Source organism: Urocitellus parryii, chromosome 6 (genome assembly GCF_045843805.1).
Source record: "Urocitellus parryii isolate mUroPar1 chromosome 6, mUroPar1.hap1, whole genome shotgun sequence".
In the NCBI taxonomy this organism is placed as follows: domain Eukaryota; kingdom Metazoa; phylum Chordata; class Mammalia; order Rodentia; family Sciuridae; genus Urocitellus; species Urocitellus parryii.
This window is the reverse complement of record NC_135536.1, coordinates 2,254,214-2,273,661: the sequence shown is the minus strand read 5'-3', so window position 1 is coordinate 2,273,661 and position 19,448 is coordinate 2,254,214. Positions and strand designations below refer to the sequence as shown.

The 19,448-nt window shown below is 52.7% G+C and overlaps 2 protein-coding genes across 12 annotated transcripts in view; one reads left to right on the top strand and one right to left on the bottom strand.

Moving 5' to 3' along the window:
* The window catches only part of Brf1 (BRF1 general transcription factor IIIB subunit), a 64,471-nt gene that overhangs the window by 12,720 nt on the left and 32,303 nt on the right, over nt 1-19,448 (bottom strand). For 4 of the 9 annotated variants that reach the window (XM_026405536.2, XM_026405531.2, XM_026405532.2 and 1 more), the window contains exons 4-10: nt 19,397-19,428; nt 15,604-15,676; nt 5,575-5,724; nt 4,284-4,377; nt 3,056-3,182; nt 2,413-2,452; nt 2,227-2,319 (exon numbers count right to left, since the gene is read on the bottom strand). In XM_026405536.2, the coding sequence (XP_026261321.1) occupies nt 2,227-2,319; nt 2,413-2,452; nt 3,056-3,182; nt 4,284-4,377; nt 5,575-5,724; nt 15,604-15,676; nt 19,397-19,428 (609 nt within the window). Of the gene's footprint in view, nt 1-1,488; nt 1,717-2,226; nt 2,320-2,412; nt 2,453-3,055; nt 3,183-4,283; nt 4,378-5,574; nt 5,725-6,412; nt 6,485-11,702; nt 11,999-15,603; nt 15,677-19,396; nt 19,429-19,448 lie in introns of those variants that run through there. The other 5 variants (XM_026405528.2, XM_026405530.2, XM_026405529.2 and 2 more) reach the window with 3 other exon arrangements.
* Btbd6 (BTB domain containing 6) lies at nt 12,279-19,120 on the top strand. Of its 3 annotated transcripts, none has more exons than XM_026405540.2 (4): nt 12,279-12,731; nt 12,813-12,903; nt 13,008-13,126; nt 15,862-19,120. In XM_026405540.2, exons 1-4 carry the CDS (start codon nt 12,340-12,342, stop codon nt 15,899-15,901), a joined length of 642 nt encoding a protein of 213 aa, XP_026261325.1. In that variant the 5' UTR covers nt 12,279-12,339; the 3' UTR covers nt 15,902-19,120. The 3 variants fall into 3 exon arrangements, with proteins under 3 accessions (XP_026261325.1, XP_026261324.1, XP_026261322.1); XM_026405539.2 differs by lacking the exon at nt 15,862-19,120 and adding an exon at nt 13,254-13,451; XM_026405537.2 differs by lacking the exon at nt 15,862-19,120 and adding an exon at nt 13,271-14,717 and having other exon boundaries at nt 12,285-12,731.

Below are 19,448 nucleotides of genomic sequence, written 5' to 3'. Positions count from 1 at the left end.
ACCTGGGCAAGGCCAGGTGTCACGGGCAGAAGACAAACCTTCGTGTCACAGCAGCAGCAGCAGGCAGTGGCCACCTTTGTGTGTGAGAGAGGCCACTGAGTAGATGACAGTGAGGCCCAGAGGCCCAGGCAACTCGAGCCATGGGCACTGTTTGCATGCGCATGGAGAGCAAAAACATGACAGGTCCAGCCAGCCTGCCAGCCACAATGTGGAGTGCCTGCTTCCCACGTGACTAGGGCTATCACATGTCCTAGGACTCTCCACCAAGGGCAAACATATCAGCACCACGCCCTGGTTAAGATATCAGGAAAGCAGATGTTACACCAAAGCCACAAGACACCCACCCCAGAGCCTCCAAAGCTTCCTCACACATGGAAGAACCAACAACCTGAGACTGAGAAAATGAGACATTCTCCGACAACAGTGCTCAGAGGATCTGCAGCCACAGATGCCACAGGCAGGCAGGCAGGCAGGTGACAGGGAGGGCACAGCAAGGGCGCTGGAAAGAAGGAAGAGGGTAATGGCAGCAGCTACCAACACAGCAAACAGGCAGCAAAACCAGGAAGTACCAAAAAGGCTGGCTTCTGGGAATCAACGACCCAGCCAGGAAAGCACCCAGAAAACCAAAGTGTAAAGTAATAAATGGTGAAAAAGGAAACCATGGAACAAACAAAATACTTAAAACACAACTTTGCTCAACTCTACAAGCGGATAAGGCAACTACTGCAGCCAAGTGGTGCCTCCCAGGGACCAGGAAAGGGGGGACATTCAAGAAGATGGTGCATCCATCAATCACAGAGGAACAGTTTCCACTGACCTGAGGACATCTGAACACAGACTGGCCGTGGATAAGAATGCTTCACCGAGGTGCATAGGTGGCCATTCCCTTAACATGAGCCACTATCTTGCTAAAAGCACAAAACCTGGTCCCTGGTGTTGGCGGTGGAGACATGCCTGTTCCTGCCACCAAGATTCAACAAGGTGCTGCCACGCCAGGCAACAGACCAGATCCAAGAAAGAAATTCAGGACATTAGAACCGGTAAAGGACAACAGAAGGGTTTCTGTGTGTGGGGACATAATTACTTAGAAAACCCAATGATAACTGGAAAACAACTAAAAGCAACTACAGAATTCCTACCATGTAGGAGAACAAAGCAAACACCCAGAAATGGGCACTGTTTGCCAGCAGTGAGCACCTATGGAAATGAGAGGGAGGCCACTTAGGCAGCCAGTGAAGGCAGAGGTCTGGAGGAAGGGATGTCACAGGCTTCAGCACATGGAGCAGAGGGTCAGAGGGGGGGAAGTGCTTGTTCTCAGGAGAGGTCCTGAGGGAAAGACAGGGACAGTGGCTTACACAAGCTTACTGACAAAGCGAAGCAGGGCTGGGAGGAGACAAGCTGGTCTCACAGCTCCCCCACAGCACAAGCCAGTGTCTGCGCACACCAGGGACCTGTGGTCATGCCGCCTTTCTCTCAGACCCCACACACCTGGCAAGGTAGTTGCTGGTGCCACACGTGGTTCTGGCTTCAATAAGCAGAGATCTCCAAGAGTACAGAGACCTGGCCTTGCTGGCATGGGTGGCACCACAAGCCCCAAACCCAAGGCATGGGAGGTGGCACAGGGACTAAGGTGCTGTAAGTTCCACTGTGGACCAGATGCTGCAAAGGGCAGCTGAGCACTCCTCCATCTCTGCCTGGCCTGGGAGACAGGTCCATCTAGCAACACAAACACCTCAGACAGGCCCTGGACACAGGGGACCAGGGGCAGGGCACAGCAGGAGAAGACAGGCACTGAGCAGCACCCATGCCACAGCCAGGCTTTAGCACTGCCTGTGGAGCCAGAGTGGGCAGCAAGGAGGAGCAGGGCGAGGTGGCTGTGGGGCTGTCTCTCTCACAGGCGCTGCCTAGCCAAGAGTGAGAACAGTGACCCTGGGGGCCTGCAGGGGCAGCTGAGGCTCAGAAGCAGGAGGCTGGCCTGCAGGAACTAGGGGACAGAGATTGGGTGCTGAGGCTGCTGGGGGACGTGGCTGCTGATGGGTGTTCAGAAAGTAGCTGGCACTCGGCACAACACGTCAGGACCAGGGGACCAGCAGCCTGGGATGGAAGAAGGACCATGTGGCCATGGAAGGAGCAGCAGGAGCAGTGGGGTCCAGGGTCAGAAGAGGAAGAGGTCTCTGGGGTGCTGGCCCGGAGTCCTCCAGGACAAGGAGAGAGGGTGAGACTCACCATCTTTTGATAGGTTGGCGAGGGCCCCCTTTGCCTTTGGTCGGCTATTTTCTAGTTCAATCTCAATGGCATCCTGGTAACTGGATATTTCACCTAAAGGAGTCAATTACAATTACAAGCCAAAGGTAAACACAAATTACTTTTTCCAACAAAACTAAAACATGCACGGGAAGTCTGGTCAGTTACCTTCAACTTCCTCCAGTTTTTTTGACAGGACCTGTTCAAGCTGAAAGAGAAGAGTCAAATGCTGGTAAGCCTCACTGTCACCAGGCCATAGGAACAGCCCCAGGGAGGGCAGGTACAATCACATTACAACTGGCCCAGAAAGACAGAGCTCTCCTGAACAACTGGCAATGATGCCTCACCCACGCCAGGGCCAAGTCTGTCTCCAGACAGGTACCCCTCCATACACTGCCCCAGGCTCAGCTGCCTGTGTCCATCTCCACCCCCACTCCTACCCCTGGGCACGGCCCTTGTGCAAGAGGAAGCCATGTGGGAAAAGGACAACACAATGAGCGTAAGCTGTAGGCGGGCAGCACTCAGGCTCTGGTGCACTCCAAGTGCTACGGTGGAGGCCCTGTCACTGCCACGTTGTGGAGACAGCCCCACAGAAGCACAGCTGAGGGGAGGGAGGCCCTGTACAGAGCAGCGTGCCCCAAGAACTCCTGGTTCTCAAGGCCCAACAGAGTTAGCCTGCTCCAGGAGTAGACCAAGTTTAGCCTAGTCAGCTACACACACATCTGGAATCAACACTCGGATGTGACATGTCAGAGCTCAAATGCTCTCAGAAGACCAGGAGCTATGGGGAGGGCAGAAGGGCTGGTGCTACCTGCTTCATCCGTAGCTTTCTCTGTCCAGCTGTGTACGAGGGGGGGTCACATTCTTCCTCCAAGTCAATCTTCATAAACTCGTCAATGGTCAGCTGACTGGTCGGGGTGTCTTCAAATTCCGTGAGCCTAAAATGGGGAAGTAAGATGGAGCCAATGCCCTGAAAACCTATTTGAAACTGATCTACGAGAAGAGGCCTCCACAGGCCCTGGTCACACCACCAGTAGCACAGGACCAGTCCCTTGCTGCAGCTTCCCAGGTCTCTGGGAGAAGGCCCACATGTCCTTGAGGCCTCCATACATACGCCCCGGGGCCTGGCCAGAAGACACAGGAACGCTGTACAAGGAGGGAAGCAGGTCAGAGTCTCCATCTGCCTAGTGTATCAGGCAGGGATTCTGCACTTCTGTGACCAGCTAATGCTTAATTCTTTTTTTTTTTAATTTATTTTTTAGTTGTAGATGGACACAATATCTTTATTTTATTTTTATGTGTTGCTGAGGATCGAACCCAGGGCCTTACACGTACTAGGCAAGTACTTTGCCGCTGAGCCACAGTCCCAGCGCCATAATGCTTAATTCTTATATGTTTTCTATCATTTTCAAAACGTTTAATTAATTTTTTAAAAAATTAGAAGTGGAATACTTAAAGCAAGATGACTTCCCACCTGCTTCTGGAAATTGCTGTGGGGATTGTCTCATCTGAAGCCCACCTCAGCATCAGGTGTCTGAGACTGGTGACAAATTACATGCCTGCCAGCATCAAGGTCAGTCAAGGGAGCTGTGAGCAGCCCTCAATACTGCCATCGCAGAATGCCAGGCCCCAGCCCATGCCCACCTGCTGGATGTACCATTGGTTGAATAAAGGGGTAGCTTTTGACCCAGACTTCCCACAGGGAGACAGGCCTCGCAGGCGCTCAGGCCAGGATGGGCCACACTGAGCAGGCAGCAGAGGCTACGAACAGCAGATCAGAATAGCTTTCAGCTGGCTACCTGGCAACTGTGACTCAAAACACCTCCACAAACCATGCTTCAGGTGAACTCAGCTTAGACACGGGGTGGAAGACAGGGCCCCGCTACAAACCAAGCTCCACCTTGACTAAACCTAGCAGATTCTGGGATTGAAGAGAGAGTGCCTCCATGGAGCAGGGAGACCCCAGAGGACAGTAGCAGCAACTCCAACAAGCAGCCTAGCTCCTGTGACCACCGACACCACAAGCTGAAGTGCCTCACCTCTTCCGCAGCGTGGACTCACACACTTTGACCACGCTGATGACTTCTTTGACAGTTCTCCGGAAATCATGCATTCTGGCTGCAACCAGAAGTGCTAAAAAAGAGTAAAAGGTGCTCAGAAAACTCAGCCAGGATTGGGAGCTGAGAAAACAAAGTTCTTCTGCTGTAACCTGGGGCAGGGACAGGACTCCAAGCACGACCTCAGCCAGGGTGGAGACATGCTCTCCTAGCATGGCTCCTCCAGTTGAGCAGAGGGGGGCAGGGCAGGTTCCACCTTCCCTCGCGCTATGCAGGGAACTCCTAGGCAGTGAGAGTTCGTACCTCATTCTGGGTCGTGGCTATATTCACATGCCACTTTTAAATATAAAAATTAAAATACAAATATTGAGAATGACTTCAAAGTACCTTATATGTGAAATGCTGGTTTCAGGAGCTGAGGATTCCCAGAGTGAGGCCCAGGCTAGGAGGAGTAAGGTCAGGTGCTGGCTGACCCACTAACCAAGGCTATGGTGAGCCAGGGTGGCCCACTGTCTGCAGTTCAAACATAGCCTCAGGCATTAGCCCCACACTAAATGAGTACAGAAGCTGGCCCCTGGCCTTCCAGAGAGTAGAAGACACTATAGGTGTTGGAGGAGGAACAGGGTTCTGGCAGCCAGGGGCTCCTCCTGGGCAGAAGACCCTGAGGCCAGGCCACTCGGCCAGACCTTGTATAAGTACCAAGAGCAAAGCCTGGGGAATATCTGCAGCAGCCTCAAGGCAACACAGGACAACTGTCCAGGGGCACCCTCAGCAGCAAGGACTCAGTGGCTTAGAACAAGGCCACCCTGTTAATCTCACGAAAAACACCAACATCCACCTTGAATGGGAAACCCAGGATCAAGGCCAAGAGGCCCAGCAGTGCCTTTGGCTTCTGAGGGCCTGTCCCTTATCTCAGGAGGTGAAGAGGCCAATGGGGAAAAGAGCAGGCAGTGTGGGCTACACACAAGCCACCCTCCTCAAGGGCTGAGGACCCTGTGGCCAGGTCCAGACCAGGCACAGGAGGCAGCTCAGTGCAAGGTCCAGTCTGGAAACACCATCCCCAACCTGTGGGCCTGGTGTACAAGGGTCAAGGCCAAAGTCTGGGGGTAGCTCCATCGGAAAACACTTGCCTCACAGGCTTGGTGCCTGGGTTCCCCATGCCAACCCCTGGCTCCACACACACACCAGGGTCAGGATAGAAAACATCACTAGTGTCTGCAGTCCAGCCAGTGGGACTGTAACCACAAGGCCAGGCTTGGGGCTCCCACCATACCTGCTCCACAGAGGCCTGAAGGGCGCCGGCCTGTGTGCATCCAGTCCCTCTTCATCCTCTGCAAGAGCCTCAAAGCTGTCATGGACACCTCATGATTCTTCTCCCCAAACTCCAGCAGGTGGGCAAAGCGTGGGATGTAGAGGCAGGGGTCTGTGGCAGACACAACCCTCAGTATGCATGCACACACAGTCAGTAACAGACAGGACAAATAACTCAGATCAAGCAGCATCCCTGAACTGGAGTTGACCATTATCCATCTCTCTGTGCACTTGAGCCCCCAAGGCCCCACCCCTGAGACACAGCTGCTGTGGGAGCCACTGTGTTCACTGCACCAGAACACAGCTCCTGCCCTCCCACAGCCAGGCTGAGGGGAGCCTCTGAGCCACACAGATGCAACAGTCTCTGGCGCTCAGAGGGGAGGTGGAAAAAGAGCAGGCAGTGTGGGCTCCACACAAGCCACCCTCCCAGTGCAGGAGCATTGGAGAGCAAGTGGGGCCTGGGGCCTCATTAGCCTCAGTGCTTGGCACTGTGCTGGGTGCTGGGAAGGAAGTGGAGCTCGCAACAGGTTTGTAGGAATAACCAGGTCATCTGATCTCGCTCCATCAGCACATCTGAGTGCACTGAAAGAACCACAAGTGGGCTGTCCAGGGAAACCTTGCTGAAGAGAGGCCACAAAGCAAAGCCTGAGGAAGAGGGGCTGGGAAAGTCACTGTGGCAGCAGGCAAGGACTGCAGTTGGCAGCAGAGGAGGGCAGGGCCATCATGGAGATGAACAGGCAGAGGAGGGAGACAGGAGCATGGGCAATACCCACCACCCTCCTCCCAGGCCTCCAGCTGACCTCCTCCTTGTAAAGCTGAGCTCTGGTCCCTGAAACCCGAGATCCTCTAAGGAGCTCCATCACCGGCCAACTGAAAGACCAGGAAAGAGAGGCAGGCATGGTGACACACCTGCAGTCCCAGCGACTCAGGAGGCTGAGGCAGGAGCAACGCGAGCCCAGGAGTGGACCCAAACCACATCCTACACTGATGGCCTACAGCTGTGACTATCCCAGGCTGCTGCCCCAGGATCCTAATAGCCATCCCCAGGGGTCCAATTCAGGCAGCTGTGGATACCCATTCCCCCTTCTCAGGTGAGAAAAGGAGAGAGGGAGGCCATGCAACCTGCCTGAGACCATGAGGCACCTACCACAGCGGGCCTGAGTCCACAGCTACTGCCCTTTTAAAAAACTTTTGGTGATATAGTTGCTAAAAGATATAATTCACAGAAAAATGAGAGGCCCTTTAAAATTAAGATTTGTATCTATTTTCAATAAAATAAGCCATCAGAACCAGAGATCAGAGATGTGCTATAAGATCTCATTCTGATCTGGGTGGGACTCAGATGTTAGTCCTTGAAATGTTGATTAAGAAATAGTGGTAAGAATTTCAGACAAATGAGCCAGGTCACCAGGATAGGGCATGGGCCCTTTAACTAGGAAAGGAGGAAAACCAGGTGAAACAAAAACAAACCCATATGTAAATCACATGATGTCAATTAAATCCCTCATCAGCTGAGAGAAGAAGGCACCAAAATATTGCCAAAAGATAAAGGACAGAAGCTGGGCTGAGGCCCCGATGAGAGCTGTGATGCAGCCAGCTAAGTGGGCAACAGGCAGAAGGGTGTTGAAAGGGACAGAGGTGAGCACTGTGTGACAGAGAAGACAGCCACACATCCCTATGCACAGGGACAGAGAAGAGTACCATGAGCAAGAAGTACTGGAAACAGACTTCAAAGGCCACCCCAACCACGGGCGCCTGTAACAGCCCTTTCAAACGTGAGACTGCCTAGGAACCAAGGCTAATGGGGAAGTAGACACACCCTCTGGGACTCCACTCCACAACCAGGTCGAAGTCCCAGACCCTCTAGAGTGGTCCTTTCCCCAAAGTCTGGAGCAGTTACACAAATGGCTGTGTGTTAAAGAAGGAAGAAACCCACATTTAATACAGTTTAGACAAAGGAGACCTCAGAGCAGAAGCCTCTGACCACGCTGCCACAAAACTGAGGACAAGCAGGCTCCCCTCCTCACCACGGCCGAGTGACCCTCCAGGCACCTGATAGACCTAGGGACTTTCAAGACTGAGGAAGAAACAGTAAAGAAAGAAAGCCAAGCAGTTAAACAATAAGAAGTCAAAAATTAACAAAATAAATCCTTAAAGCTAGGCAAAAAAAGGCTGGGTGTGGTAGCACAGGCCTGTAATTCCAGGTACTACAGAGGCTGAGGCAGGAGGATCACAAGTTTGAGGCCAGCCTGGACAACACAGTGAGACCCTGTCTCAAAAAATAAAAAGGGGTGGCTGTGGATATAACTCTGTGGTAGAGCACCCCTGGGTTCAATCACCAGACCAGAAAAAAAGAGTAAACAAAAAAGAGTAAGAAAAAAACTAATAAAGAAAACTAAGTAATAAATAAATAAAACCAGTAAAGACAGATCCATAGACTAATGGAACAAAACAAGAGAGTCCAGAAATAAACCCTTGCATTTACAGCCAAGAGAACTTCAACAAGGTGCTGAGAAGACGAGGGAGGGAAGGATAACCTCTTCAATACATGGTGCAGGGAAAATTAGATTTTCATATTCAGAACAGTGAAGACAGACCCTTATCTTACAATATGTACAAAAATTAACTCAAAACAGATTAGAAGGACTGGGATGCAGCTCAGTACAGTGCTTGCCTAGTTTACACAAGGCCCTGGGTTCAACTCAACACTGCAAAATCAAAAGAAAAAATGAAAACAAAACAGGTTAACATCTAAGCAAAAGAAAGAGAGAGAGATAGATAAAACCCCTAAAAGAACATATCAGGAAAAGTTCTATGACATTGTTCTTGGCAATGACTTCTTGGACAAGAACAAGGGCCACAAAAGCAGAAATAGACAAACAGGACTACTTCAACCTCAAAGCTTTCTATACCAAGCCAAGGAGTCTTTCATCAGGTGTATCGAATGGGAGAGAAATGTCTGCAGACCAGAATATAGAAGGAATTTGAATACCTCAATAATAAGGAAAAACAAATAAGCTGATTAGAAAATGGGCAAAGGACTTGAGTTGACATTTCACCAAAGACATGCAGGCTGGGCACAGTGGTTCACGCCTGTACTCCCAGCAACTCTGGAGGCTGAGGCATTAGGATCGCAAGTTCAAGACCAGTCTCAGTGACTTAGGCCCTGTCTCAAAGTAAAAGGGCTGGGCTGGATGTAGCTCATTGAGAGCACCCCTGGGTTCAATCCCCAGACCACAAACCACACACAAACAAAAAACACAAGAAGATAAGCAAATGGCCAAGGAGCACATGGAAAGATGCCCAACAAAACTAACCACCAGGAAAACATAAACCAAAACCACAAGACACCACCTCACCCATCAGCATGGCCACTACCAAAAACAAGGCTGTAAAGTTGGTGAGGATGCAGAGAATCTGGAAACTTTGCACACTGTTGTCGTGAATGTAAAATGGTGCAGCTACTAAGGAAAAGCCACTATGAAGTTGCCTCAAAACACTAAACATAGTTGGGTGCAGTGGTGCACACCTGTAATTCCAGTGACACAGAGGCTGAGGTGGGAGTATTGCAAGTTCCAGGCCAGCCTCAGCAACTTAGCAAGGCCCTCTTTCAAAATAAAAAATAAAAAGGGCTGAGAGCATGGCTCAATGGTTAAGCACCCTTGGATTTAATCCTTGGTACCAGAAAACAAAACAAAAACTAAACATAGTGCTACCATATGTTCTAGCATTTGACTTCTAGGTAGAAACCCCTAACTGAAAGCAGGATCTCAAAGGGCCATATGCACTTCTATGGTCACAGCAACATAAAACCACAGTTTAAACATGGAAGCAACCCAAGAGTCCATCAATGGACGAATGGATAAGCCAAAGAGGTAACACACACACACTGGAATATCACTCAGCCTTAAACTGGAAAGGAACCTTGACATATCACAACACTGGACGGACCTTCAGGACATTAGGTCCAGACGGGCAAGCCAGACACAAAACGGCAAAGACTGTACCATCCCACGTACGTAAGGTCCCTAGAGTCATCAAACTCACATAGACAAGAGAGTAGAACAGTGGTCCACAGGAGCTGGGAGGAGGGAAATGGGAGGGTTTATTCAACAGGGCTTTGCCATGAGAGATGAGCAGCCCTGAGACACGCCGTGCAGCGCTGTGCTCAGAGCCCAGGCAGCTCTGTACCCTCAATGCTGTTGAGAGCCTGGGGTGGACAGCTCTGAGGAGAAGCGTTTGCCCAGCATGCACATGGCCAAGGATTTAGCACTGCAAAAAATTAAAATAAATTGTTTTACCGCAATAAAGAATAAATAAAATCTACTCTAAAAAGATCAATAAACATATAAATCTCCACCAAGTCTAATCAAAAAATATAAACAAGCTTTAGGAACTATAAAAGAACTGAATACAGAAGTAGAAACTTTTTTAAATCGAGTAACTACTGTGCATAATGTTATAACACATTTAAGACACAAGATGGAAGGGGTAACTTTTCTTTTTTTATTTAAGTATAAGGTTTTAGGTGTTCACATCCCCACAGTTACCCTCAGGTCAGGATGCTGTCCACCTCCCCAGGCAGCTATCTGCTCAGGGTTGGCGTGTGGCTGCCGCAGCTCATTCTCGCTATGCCCACTGCATGAACCCACCACAGTCTGTTCATCCTTTCTGATGCTGATAGACATGTGGACTCTTTCCATTCTAGCCATTTGTTCTTTTTGCTAAAAACTGTTCATGCCCTTTATCATTTTCTCTGAGAATGGTTGGGACATAACCACAGCGCACCATTGAGAGTGGGCTCTGACAGTGTGAAATGCTGCTGTGGCTTCTGTATCCAAGGTGGGCATGTGCACTTTTTCTCTTGGGATTTTCTGGACCATCTTTCAAAAATGCCAGATGCGAGACACATTGTCATCCCAGCGCCTGGCATCCTCAGCCGTCTTGAGCTCAGCCACCTGGGGGACTCGGTCGCTCACCCCAGCTAACTCATCATGTGTGCACTGTCCACAGGCTCACTTGCCTCCTGGGCAGTGTCTGTTCACATCTCTGCCCACTTTTAAAAACGGGGTTGTTGGTCTTTTTTTCATCCTGACTTGCGTTCTGGAGAGTCCTGTTGTCAGGAATATGGGAGATACCTTCTGAAAACAACATTCTCCAAATTGAGGAGGTTGAATACTTAGATAACCATGGAAAGAAATGGAAATTTATGCTCCATTCTTGGGTCTGGGTGTGCCAGGTGTCACCAACTACTGAGGCTCAGTTCAAAGCTACCAACAAACTGTATGGAGAGTACTGGAGACCCTCACACTGGGCCTGCGGGCATCTTCAAAACACTGCCAGCTGGAATCATCCCCAGGCAAGAGGTGGGATTATATCAGACTGTCCCAGAGGCCAGAAGAGTTCCCCAGCAGCCCAGGCTGTCGGGGTGCCTAGGACCAACCCCCACCTGCTGTGTGACCCTAAGCACATTACTAACTCCTCTGGTGATTGTTCTCTCAAGGAAAATGACAATTCTGCCTTCTTCCTCTTCCTTGGGGCAGGCCTATGTAAAGCACTCAGGGCAGGGTGGAAAGGCCATCAATGAGTGGTTGCTTCTAGTCTGCAAAGATCTAAATTACCAAGCATGTTCAAACAAAGTAGAAAAAGACTAGTATCTGTTTTAAAAAAATGGTAAAACACAAAAATAAATTCAGAACAAAATACAAAAGGGCAACAAACACAAAACCATGTTCAACTGCATTCACAGTCAAAGAAATGCAAACGAAGACAATGTGATATAAATTCCCGTGAATTACCAAAGGTCAGAAAGAAAGTGGATTATTAGCAAGGCCTGGGACCATTTCGCATATTCTGAAGGGGGCACAACAAACTAATCGGGGCACAATGAGTTGGCAACCCCCCCCAAGTCCTAAAAGCCCTTAAATAAACAGGATTCTGAGACAACATCTCACCACTGATGTCTATAAAACAAAAACAAACAAACCACCACAACTTCCCGGAGACGGGGTACTGAGGCATGGTCCCAACCGGTTGCCTAGAAGCCCTAAGGAGCAAGAGAGGCGGCCAGGTCCCACACCAAGTCCTCACCGAGTCGGGTGTAAGGACAGGGCTGCGGGACGCCCCGGCAGCAACTCTTTGCAGCTTGGAAGGGGACCTCAGGGCGTCGCCAAGCTGCTCAGAGTAACGTCCTCCAGCGAGGAGCGGAATCAGCTGCGTCGGTTTTTCTGCAACACCCAAGTTTCTGCAGTCTCATTTCTGGGTGACAGAAAAGCGTGCCGACGTAAGGCGGGAAGGAGCGGGGCGTTCGGGTCCCAGAAGGGTACCGCCGCTGGGCAGGGACCGCAGGGGTATCAGCCAGACATCCCACCGCACAGCTTCACCGCCTCCCGCGGGAGTTGGGCGGGTCTGCGAGAGGAGCCCAGGGATCCCGAAGGGCGGGCCCTGACGACGTCAGGGGCGGGGCCAAGTCGCCGAGGGGCGGAGCCTGGCGTCCTCGGGCGCGCGCTGTGACGCGCAGCGACGCGCCGAGACGCACCGGCGCCGCGGCGGGTACGGGCGAGGGCGGCCGGGCGGGCGGGACGGCGCCCCCTGCGGCCGGGCCGCGGGCTCCGGGAGGGGCGGGCGCCGGGCGGGTGGGCCCCGTGCGGGCCGTGGGAGCCGGGGCGGGCCTCGGCCTCGGGGAGGGCCGCGGCGGGGGCAGTAGCGCCCGCCGCCGCGCGGCCCCATGCTGCTGCCGCTGGCCTGCCTGCACGGGCGGGTGGCGCAGTGCCTGACCTCCCTGCTGGTGCTCGCAGAGCCGCCCCCCAGGCCCCGGCGCGGTGCGAGGACGCGCGGCGCGACACAGCCGAGCGCGGAGGCCGCCCCCCACGCCCTGCGCACGAAGATGGCCGCGGAGCTGTACCCGCCAGCCGGAGCGGCCGCTGCCGCCACCGCTACCGCCACCGACATCGCCAACAGCAACGCCGCTGGCGCGGCCGCGGGCAGGAAAGCCAGCCCGCGCAGCCCGCCCCGCCCGGCGCCTGCCCCGCCACCGCCCGCGCCCGCGCCGCCCGCCCCCGACAACAACAACCCTGAGAGCCCCAACTGGCAGTCCTTCCATCCGACGCTGCGCGAGAGGTGAGCCGCCCGCACGCCGGCCCGCACGCCCCCGCGGCTCTGTGCGCGCCCCGTGCAAGCCCTGTGCCTCTGCGCTTGCAGGAACGCGCTTATGTTCAACAACGAGCTCATGGCAGATGTACACTTCATCGTGGGGCCGCTGGGGGCGGCCAGGCGGGTGCCCGCTCATAAGGTGGGTAGAGGCACAGCTGTCCCTGGGCTGGCCTGTAGCTGGACAGATCCTTCCCAGGCCTGCCTTACTGCCCTGTGGCTCACGAGATTCTTTTCCAACCACAGTACGTCTTGGCCGTCGGCAGTTCTGTCTTCTATGCCATGTTCTATGGGGACCTTGCAGAGGTCAAGTCCGAAATCCACATTCCTGACGTGGAGCCCGCGGCATTCCTGGTCTTGTTAAAGTAAGTGCTCTCCTTGACGGGCTGGAAGGATAGGGTGGTTCCTGAAGTTCCCCGGGAGGGCACACACACAGGAGCCCATAGGCTCCTTACCCAGGCCAGCTGGAGCAGGCCCCCTCCCCCGACGCAGGTCCCTGCACTGCCCAGGTACATGTACAGTGATGAGATCGAGTTGGAGGCTGACACGGTGCTGGCGACTCTGTATGCTGCTAAGAAGTACATTGTGCCTGCGCTAGCAAAAGCCTGTGTCACCTTTTTGGAGACAAGCCTGGAAGCCAAAAATGCATGCGTCCTGCTGTCCCAGAGCCGGCTGTTTGAGGAACCTGAACTGACCCAGCGCTGCTGGGAGGTCATTGATGCACAGGCTGAGATGGCCCTTCGGTCGGAAGGCTTCTGTGAAATTGACCGGCAGACCCTGGAGATCATCGTGACCCGTGAGGCCCTCAACACTAAAGAGGCAGTGGTCTTTGAAGCTGTCCTGAACTGGGCTGAAGCAGAGTGCAGAAGGCAGGGCCTGCCAGCCACCCCACATAACAAGAGGCACGTATTGGGGCGAGCCCTCTATCTGGTCCGAATCCCAACTATGACTCTGGAGGAGTTTGCCAATGGTGCTGCCCAGTCGGACATCCTGACCCTGGAGGAGACCCACAACATCTTCCTGTGGTACACAGCTGCCAACAAGCCCCTCCTTGACTTTCCCCTGACCAAGAGGAAAGGCCTTGTTCCACAGAGGTGTCACCGCTTCCAGTCTTCTGCCTACCGCAGCAACCAGTGGCGGTACCGTGGGCGCTGTGATAGCATCCAGTTTGCCGTGGATAGAAGGGTGTTTATAGCAGGTCTGGGCTTATATGGGTCCAGCTCTGGGAAGGCTGAGTACACTGTAAAGATTGAACTCAAGCGGCTGGGGATGGTCCTGGCTCAGAACCTGACTAAGTTTGTGTCGGATGGATCCAGTAACACCTTCCCGGTCTGGTTTGAGCACCCAGTCCAAGTTGAGCAGGACACCTTCTACACTGCCAGCGCTGTCTTGGACGGCAGCGAGCTTAGCTACTTTGGGCAGGAAGGGATGACGGAAGTACAGTGTGGGAAGGTGGCCTTCCAGTTCCAGTGCTCTTCAGATAGTACCAATGGGACGGGGGTCCAGGGTGGGCAGATCCCAGAGCTCATCTTCTATGCCTGAGATTGTGAGGGGCCTGGGGAGGGTGAGCTCCCCAGTAAGTGCAGGGGAGGTGTGGGATGCTGCCCAGGGCCTGACATCAAAGGCTTCCCTTTCTTACTCAGCCCAAGTGTGGGAAGCAAGAGCTTTTTCTATGTGGCCTGAGCCTGGTGGCCAAGTCTTGAGTGTCTCCTATACACTGGAGTGCACACTGCAGGCAGAGGGCAGACTCGGGACTCAGTGTAGGACCTGGCCAAATCCCACACAGTGGTGCTCAGGCTTTGGGTGCTTGGATGTGCCTCCCATCTTTTTTGATTCCATAAGGTTCCAAGCTTACCTTGAGACCTTCCCCTTCAAATCCAAAACTACTGAAAAGTCACTTAAAGTAGTTCATCTATTTAAGTGGATTTTCATAATAAAGGTTTCACAAAACCAAGAGCCCAGTGTAGATCAGTGACTATAGCAGTTGGGAGCTGGGCCTTCCCTCACACAGCTGGCATTGTTGGGAGAAAGCCTATGGCACTGAGCAGGGCAGAGTGGTTACCCAGGGGAACTCATCTGTCCCTCAGGGCGTTGCTCATGGGCTGGCTTCCCCTCTCTGGTTATGGCCAGAGCTCTATAGGACAGTTGTCTGGCTGTTTCCACTTCCCACAGTATCAGTGGCACCTCAGACAAACCCTTTGCAGGAGGAAGATTTGGTGCTCCCTGCTGTGGGGTGTACCAGGGTGGAACTGACTCTAGGCACTGGTCTTTGTCCCATGCCAGCACTCCATGGTACTTGCCTGACCTCCAAAGGGAGGGGTGGCCCTATGGGCAATGCTGTGGCTTCTAGGGCATGGATTCAGCCCAGTGTGCACTAGACTGTCCCACTGACCCAACACCAGGGGCCCAGCCCTCCACCCTGGCCCAGGTGGTTCCTCTTCACCATAAGAAGACAATGCCGGGTGCTGATGGGAAAGCCAAGGAAACCAGTTTTGGTAGAGAGAAGTGTTTAGAGAGCACCTGCCTCCTAGAGCCACCCGTCACACCGTCTACGAGAATACCCTGCCTTCTTAAAGGTGTCTGGTGGGCAGGTGTGTTCCTCAAACCTGTTCAAACAAGACGGGCTCCCAGCATGCTGGACCACGTGCCCTTTCCTCCACGTATGCCTGGTCTACACTTGACACTGTGCCTTCTGGTTCTGTACCAGCAGTATAGCCCGACTCTGCTCCTGAGAGATTTTAGGAGTCTTGCATTTCTGAGGTGGCATCCCTCCCACCCTGCTGGGCACCCTGGCATGCCAGGTCCCAGAGACCCTGCAGAACCCCACCCAGGCCCAGCATACCTATGGCTGGTGCATTGATGCAGAGCTCCCTCGCCAAGAGCAGAAATGTCTTCCCCAGCACATACACGTTCACCTGTGGCAACAAGAGCACAGCCAGAAATACATTAGTGTTTAAGAAAAAGTTTGGTTTCTTTTAATAATCCATAATCAGAGCCCCCAGCTGGCCAGTGGAGCACCCTACCACCCATGCCTCAGAGCCAGCCATCTCCCCTGACTTCCAGGTAATGGAGACTCCCTTCTTCCACGGTAACTACCTAGGCTCCACTCCACTGTCCTGCCAATGCCTGCATCTGCTTAGAATGCCCCACCTGGAGGGTGCCCTTTGGTGTGATGGAGCTGTGCACAGTGCACTCATTCAGAATCAAGACCTGCTGGCAACACGTGGACGTACGACACCTCCTTGCAGGATCCTATCTGTTCCTCCACTGCTCCCACCTCAAGGCCTGCTGCCCTGCTCTCTTCTTGACACATGCAGGGAAGGAGTCACAGGGAGGAGGACTGTCCTGGGGGCTGCCTGGTGGTGGGAGCACCATTGCTTGTCAGAATCTAGAACCTCCCAGGACATGGCTCAGCACTTGGGTGCAGCCAGGCTCCCCTGGGGAGCCCAACGTTAACCAGAGGCACAGGCAGGCTGTTGGGAGGATGCTTCTGAGTGGGGACAAATAGATTGTTATCTTGAACAATATGCAGGGCAGGGAAAGCCCAGTTCCCACCCTAGGCCCATGCCAGGGCTTTGGTGTCAGCCTGAGCTTGTGACACCTGTTCTCAGGCTTGTCCCTGGAACTTCCAGGCTTCACAGGTGTGACTAGTCTGGTCCTTTTGCCTTCCCAAAGAAATTCGTCTGGCTCAAGCCCAGCCCTGGACAAGGCCTCTTTTCCTGCACAAAGGTGATTCCCCACAACCCCCCAGGTGTTTACAAACTTCAAGGGCAAGACCAGGGTGTCTATATTAGAGGCAGGAACTGGAGGGAGTGCTTGGGACATGTCAGCTCCAGGAGCCTGTCCAGTTGGAAGGCCAGGGCTTGGCTTCCCCATCCAGGCAGTGAGTGACTGTTCACTGGTCACCCCCAGTCCTGGCTGGGTGCAGCTATCTCCGAAGTGCCCTCTACCCTAAGGGCTGGTGGCTTGCAGAATACCTTCTAAAAGAGCTCTACCATGTGTTTCCACGGTCCAGGAGTTCCTGGGGTCTCTTCCTGAAAGGTGGTATGTGTGGACATGTGGTATGTGTAAGTGCACAACGGTGTGGGTACATATGCCTGATGTGAGTACATGCACACCTGGCGTGTGATGTGTGCACAAGCACAGTGTGTCCACGTGTACTGGCAGCAGTGTAGGCACACCCTTCACAAGAGTACTCCTGCCCTTGTTCTAGACCCCACCAGAATTCCTGTGTAAGTCACTTCCATCCTCTGCAAGGACATCCATGTCCCACTAGAAGGCTGATTTCTACCTGTCCACCTCATAATCCTAAATGGATGAGACCTGAATGATGCAGAAAACAGGTTTCTGAAGGGGCTTCAACAGGAAGTCAAAAGATTTAAAAACTATGCATGAATGGGCAAACACTTGTAATCTCAGCTACTTAGCTACTCAGAAGGCTGAGGCAGGAGGATTACAAGTTCAAGACTAGCCTGGCAACTCAGTGAGACCCTGTCTCAAAACAAAAAGGGCTGAAGTTCAATCCCCAGTGCCACAAAAACATAAAAAGCTATGCATGTATATATATGCACGCAGCTCTTCCCAGAGATCCCATGTTAGTCTTGAAGGATCAAGCAGTCCTTGGGGAAAACAGGTGCATATCACCACACCCAGATTCCAGAGATCCTGCTGTTTATGAGTACTGTTTATATTAGATAACAGTTCATTCTCCTGAGCTTGTAACTGATGGCTCCTCTCTATGGACAGGCAATATAGGCTGGACACAGCTAACCAGCCCTCCCATTAATCCCCCAGGCTGGAAGTGCATTCTGCACGCAGACCATTGTCATGGGCCTTGGCTTGGCCTCTGAGAAGCTGTGCATCTGGGCAGGTGAACAATCTTTGCCACAGGAAGGGATTAAGAGGTCTTCCTCGTGGGCCCATGGGAGGACCCAGATGGTTTCCTGCCCAGGAACACCAGGTCCCTTCACACAGTCCCAGCCAGGGCGTCACTGATCTTGAGTTTTATGCTAAGGAGAGGTTTAACCTTAGGATGCATAAGCAAGAACTAAAATGACATCTAAACTCAGTCCTACTAACCTTTCTTCAAAGCAGTCAGCCCTTGCCAGAATCCTGAGTAAGGTCCTCAATGACCCAGACAAGTGCAAATATACCTGTCCCTTGAATGCCAGTCCCACCCTAGCTCCTGGGGGCAGGGGGATCTCAGAGGAACAAAGGTATGAGCTGTAGGCCCCTCCAGCAAAGGGCCCACCTTGCCAGCCTCCTCTTAGTGGCTCCTCACACCAAAAGCTGCCACATGGCCCAGCCTCCTGCAGGTGCCAGGCCTTGCACCTGGCTTTGCCCATGAGCTGTTAAAGGTCAATCAGTGGGCTGGGGATATGACTCAAGTGGTAGCGCAGTCGCTTGGCATGCGTGAGGCACTGGGTTCCATCCTCAGCACCACATAAAAATAAATAAGTGAAATAAACGTATTGTGTTCAACTACAACTAAAAAAATAAATATTTTTTTTTTTTTTTAAAAAAAGGTCAAACAGTATCGTGTCTACCCTGGCTATGTGACTCCCTGTCCTGCGTGGGAACCTCAGCCCTCACTGCCCACCTTCTGTCTTAGTAAGCTGGCTGTTTTCCCACTGCACAGGCTGTGAAGCCAGGGCCAACAGGCATATCCCACTCTGCATTCAAGCAGTGCCCAAGTCGCTTCTGTAGCTGTCTGGCCCTGGTGCCCATCTCTCCTAGGAAACCACCAGGGTAAAGCCAGGGTCATGGCCTTGCCTGGATCTGAGTATAGTGCATGTGAAATGTGGAGTCACTGGATCATCACAATCCCAATAGGTCATGTTTAATTTTACCACAGTATTTCGACAGTAGCTGCTGAGAGATACCATTTATGAAGACAGCTGGGAGGACAAAAATACAAAGTTTCATCTGACCCAGGTGGAAGTAAACTGCTGATTACTGTAGGAGGGCACTGAAGCCCATGCACCAGTGGCCTACAGGCTCTCAGGACCCTAGGGGGCACCCCAGAAGAGTTCTCTTTAATGTGGCATCCTCACAGTGCCATCAGCTTCATTTTTTATGACATCTCTTTCCTGGTCATCAGTAGTGATCACCACAGGCCTGAGGGCTCTGCCACAATCCAAGTCATGGGCTAAGGGCCTTGAGTCAGTCCCCGGCTAGCCCCTGAAATCCATCAGTGGGGACATATGTGGGGTCCTGGGGCCTGCTCACACGGTGAGCATCTCTGGGAAGATCTTCCCACAATGTTCATTTGTTTGGAAACAAGCAATCAAACAAAAGTTACTTTCTCTGAGCGCAGAAAGCACACGTGAATTTTCCCATAGTTTAAGACACATACATGAGAGTCCAATTTTTTCCTTTGCTTTTAAGGAATCTCCATTTCCTAAGAACAAAGTTCACATGGTTCTCTCCAGTGGTTCTCATGCTGAGCCATCTGAGCCCTGAGCAGCACCAGGACAGCACAGTGACCCTCTCCCACCCCTGCAGAGCCAGCCTGCAGCACCTGAGCCTCTCCACCCTGCAGACGGAGCTTCCCACTGCAACAGGCAGCACAGACTGCCTCCATGTGGAGGTGCAGGCTATGCCCATCAACCCTTCCAGTGGGGAAAGTGGTCTACCTGGAGCAGGTCGCTGAGATCAAGGAGCATGTCTGCAGCCGGAGTTAAGGAA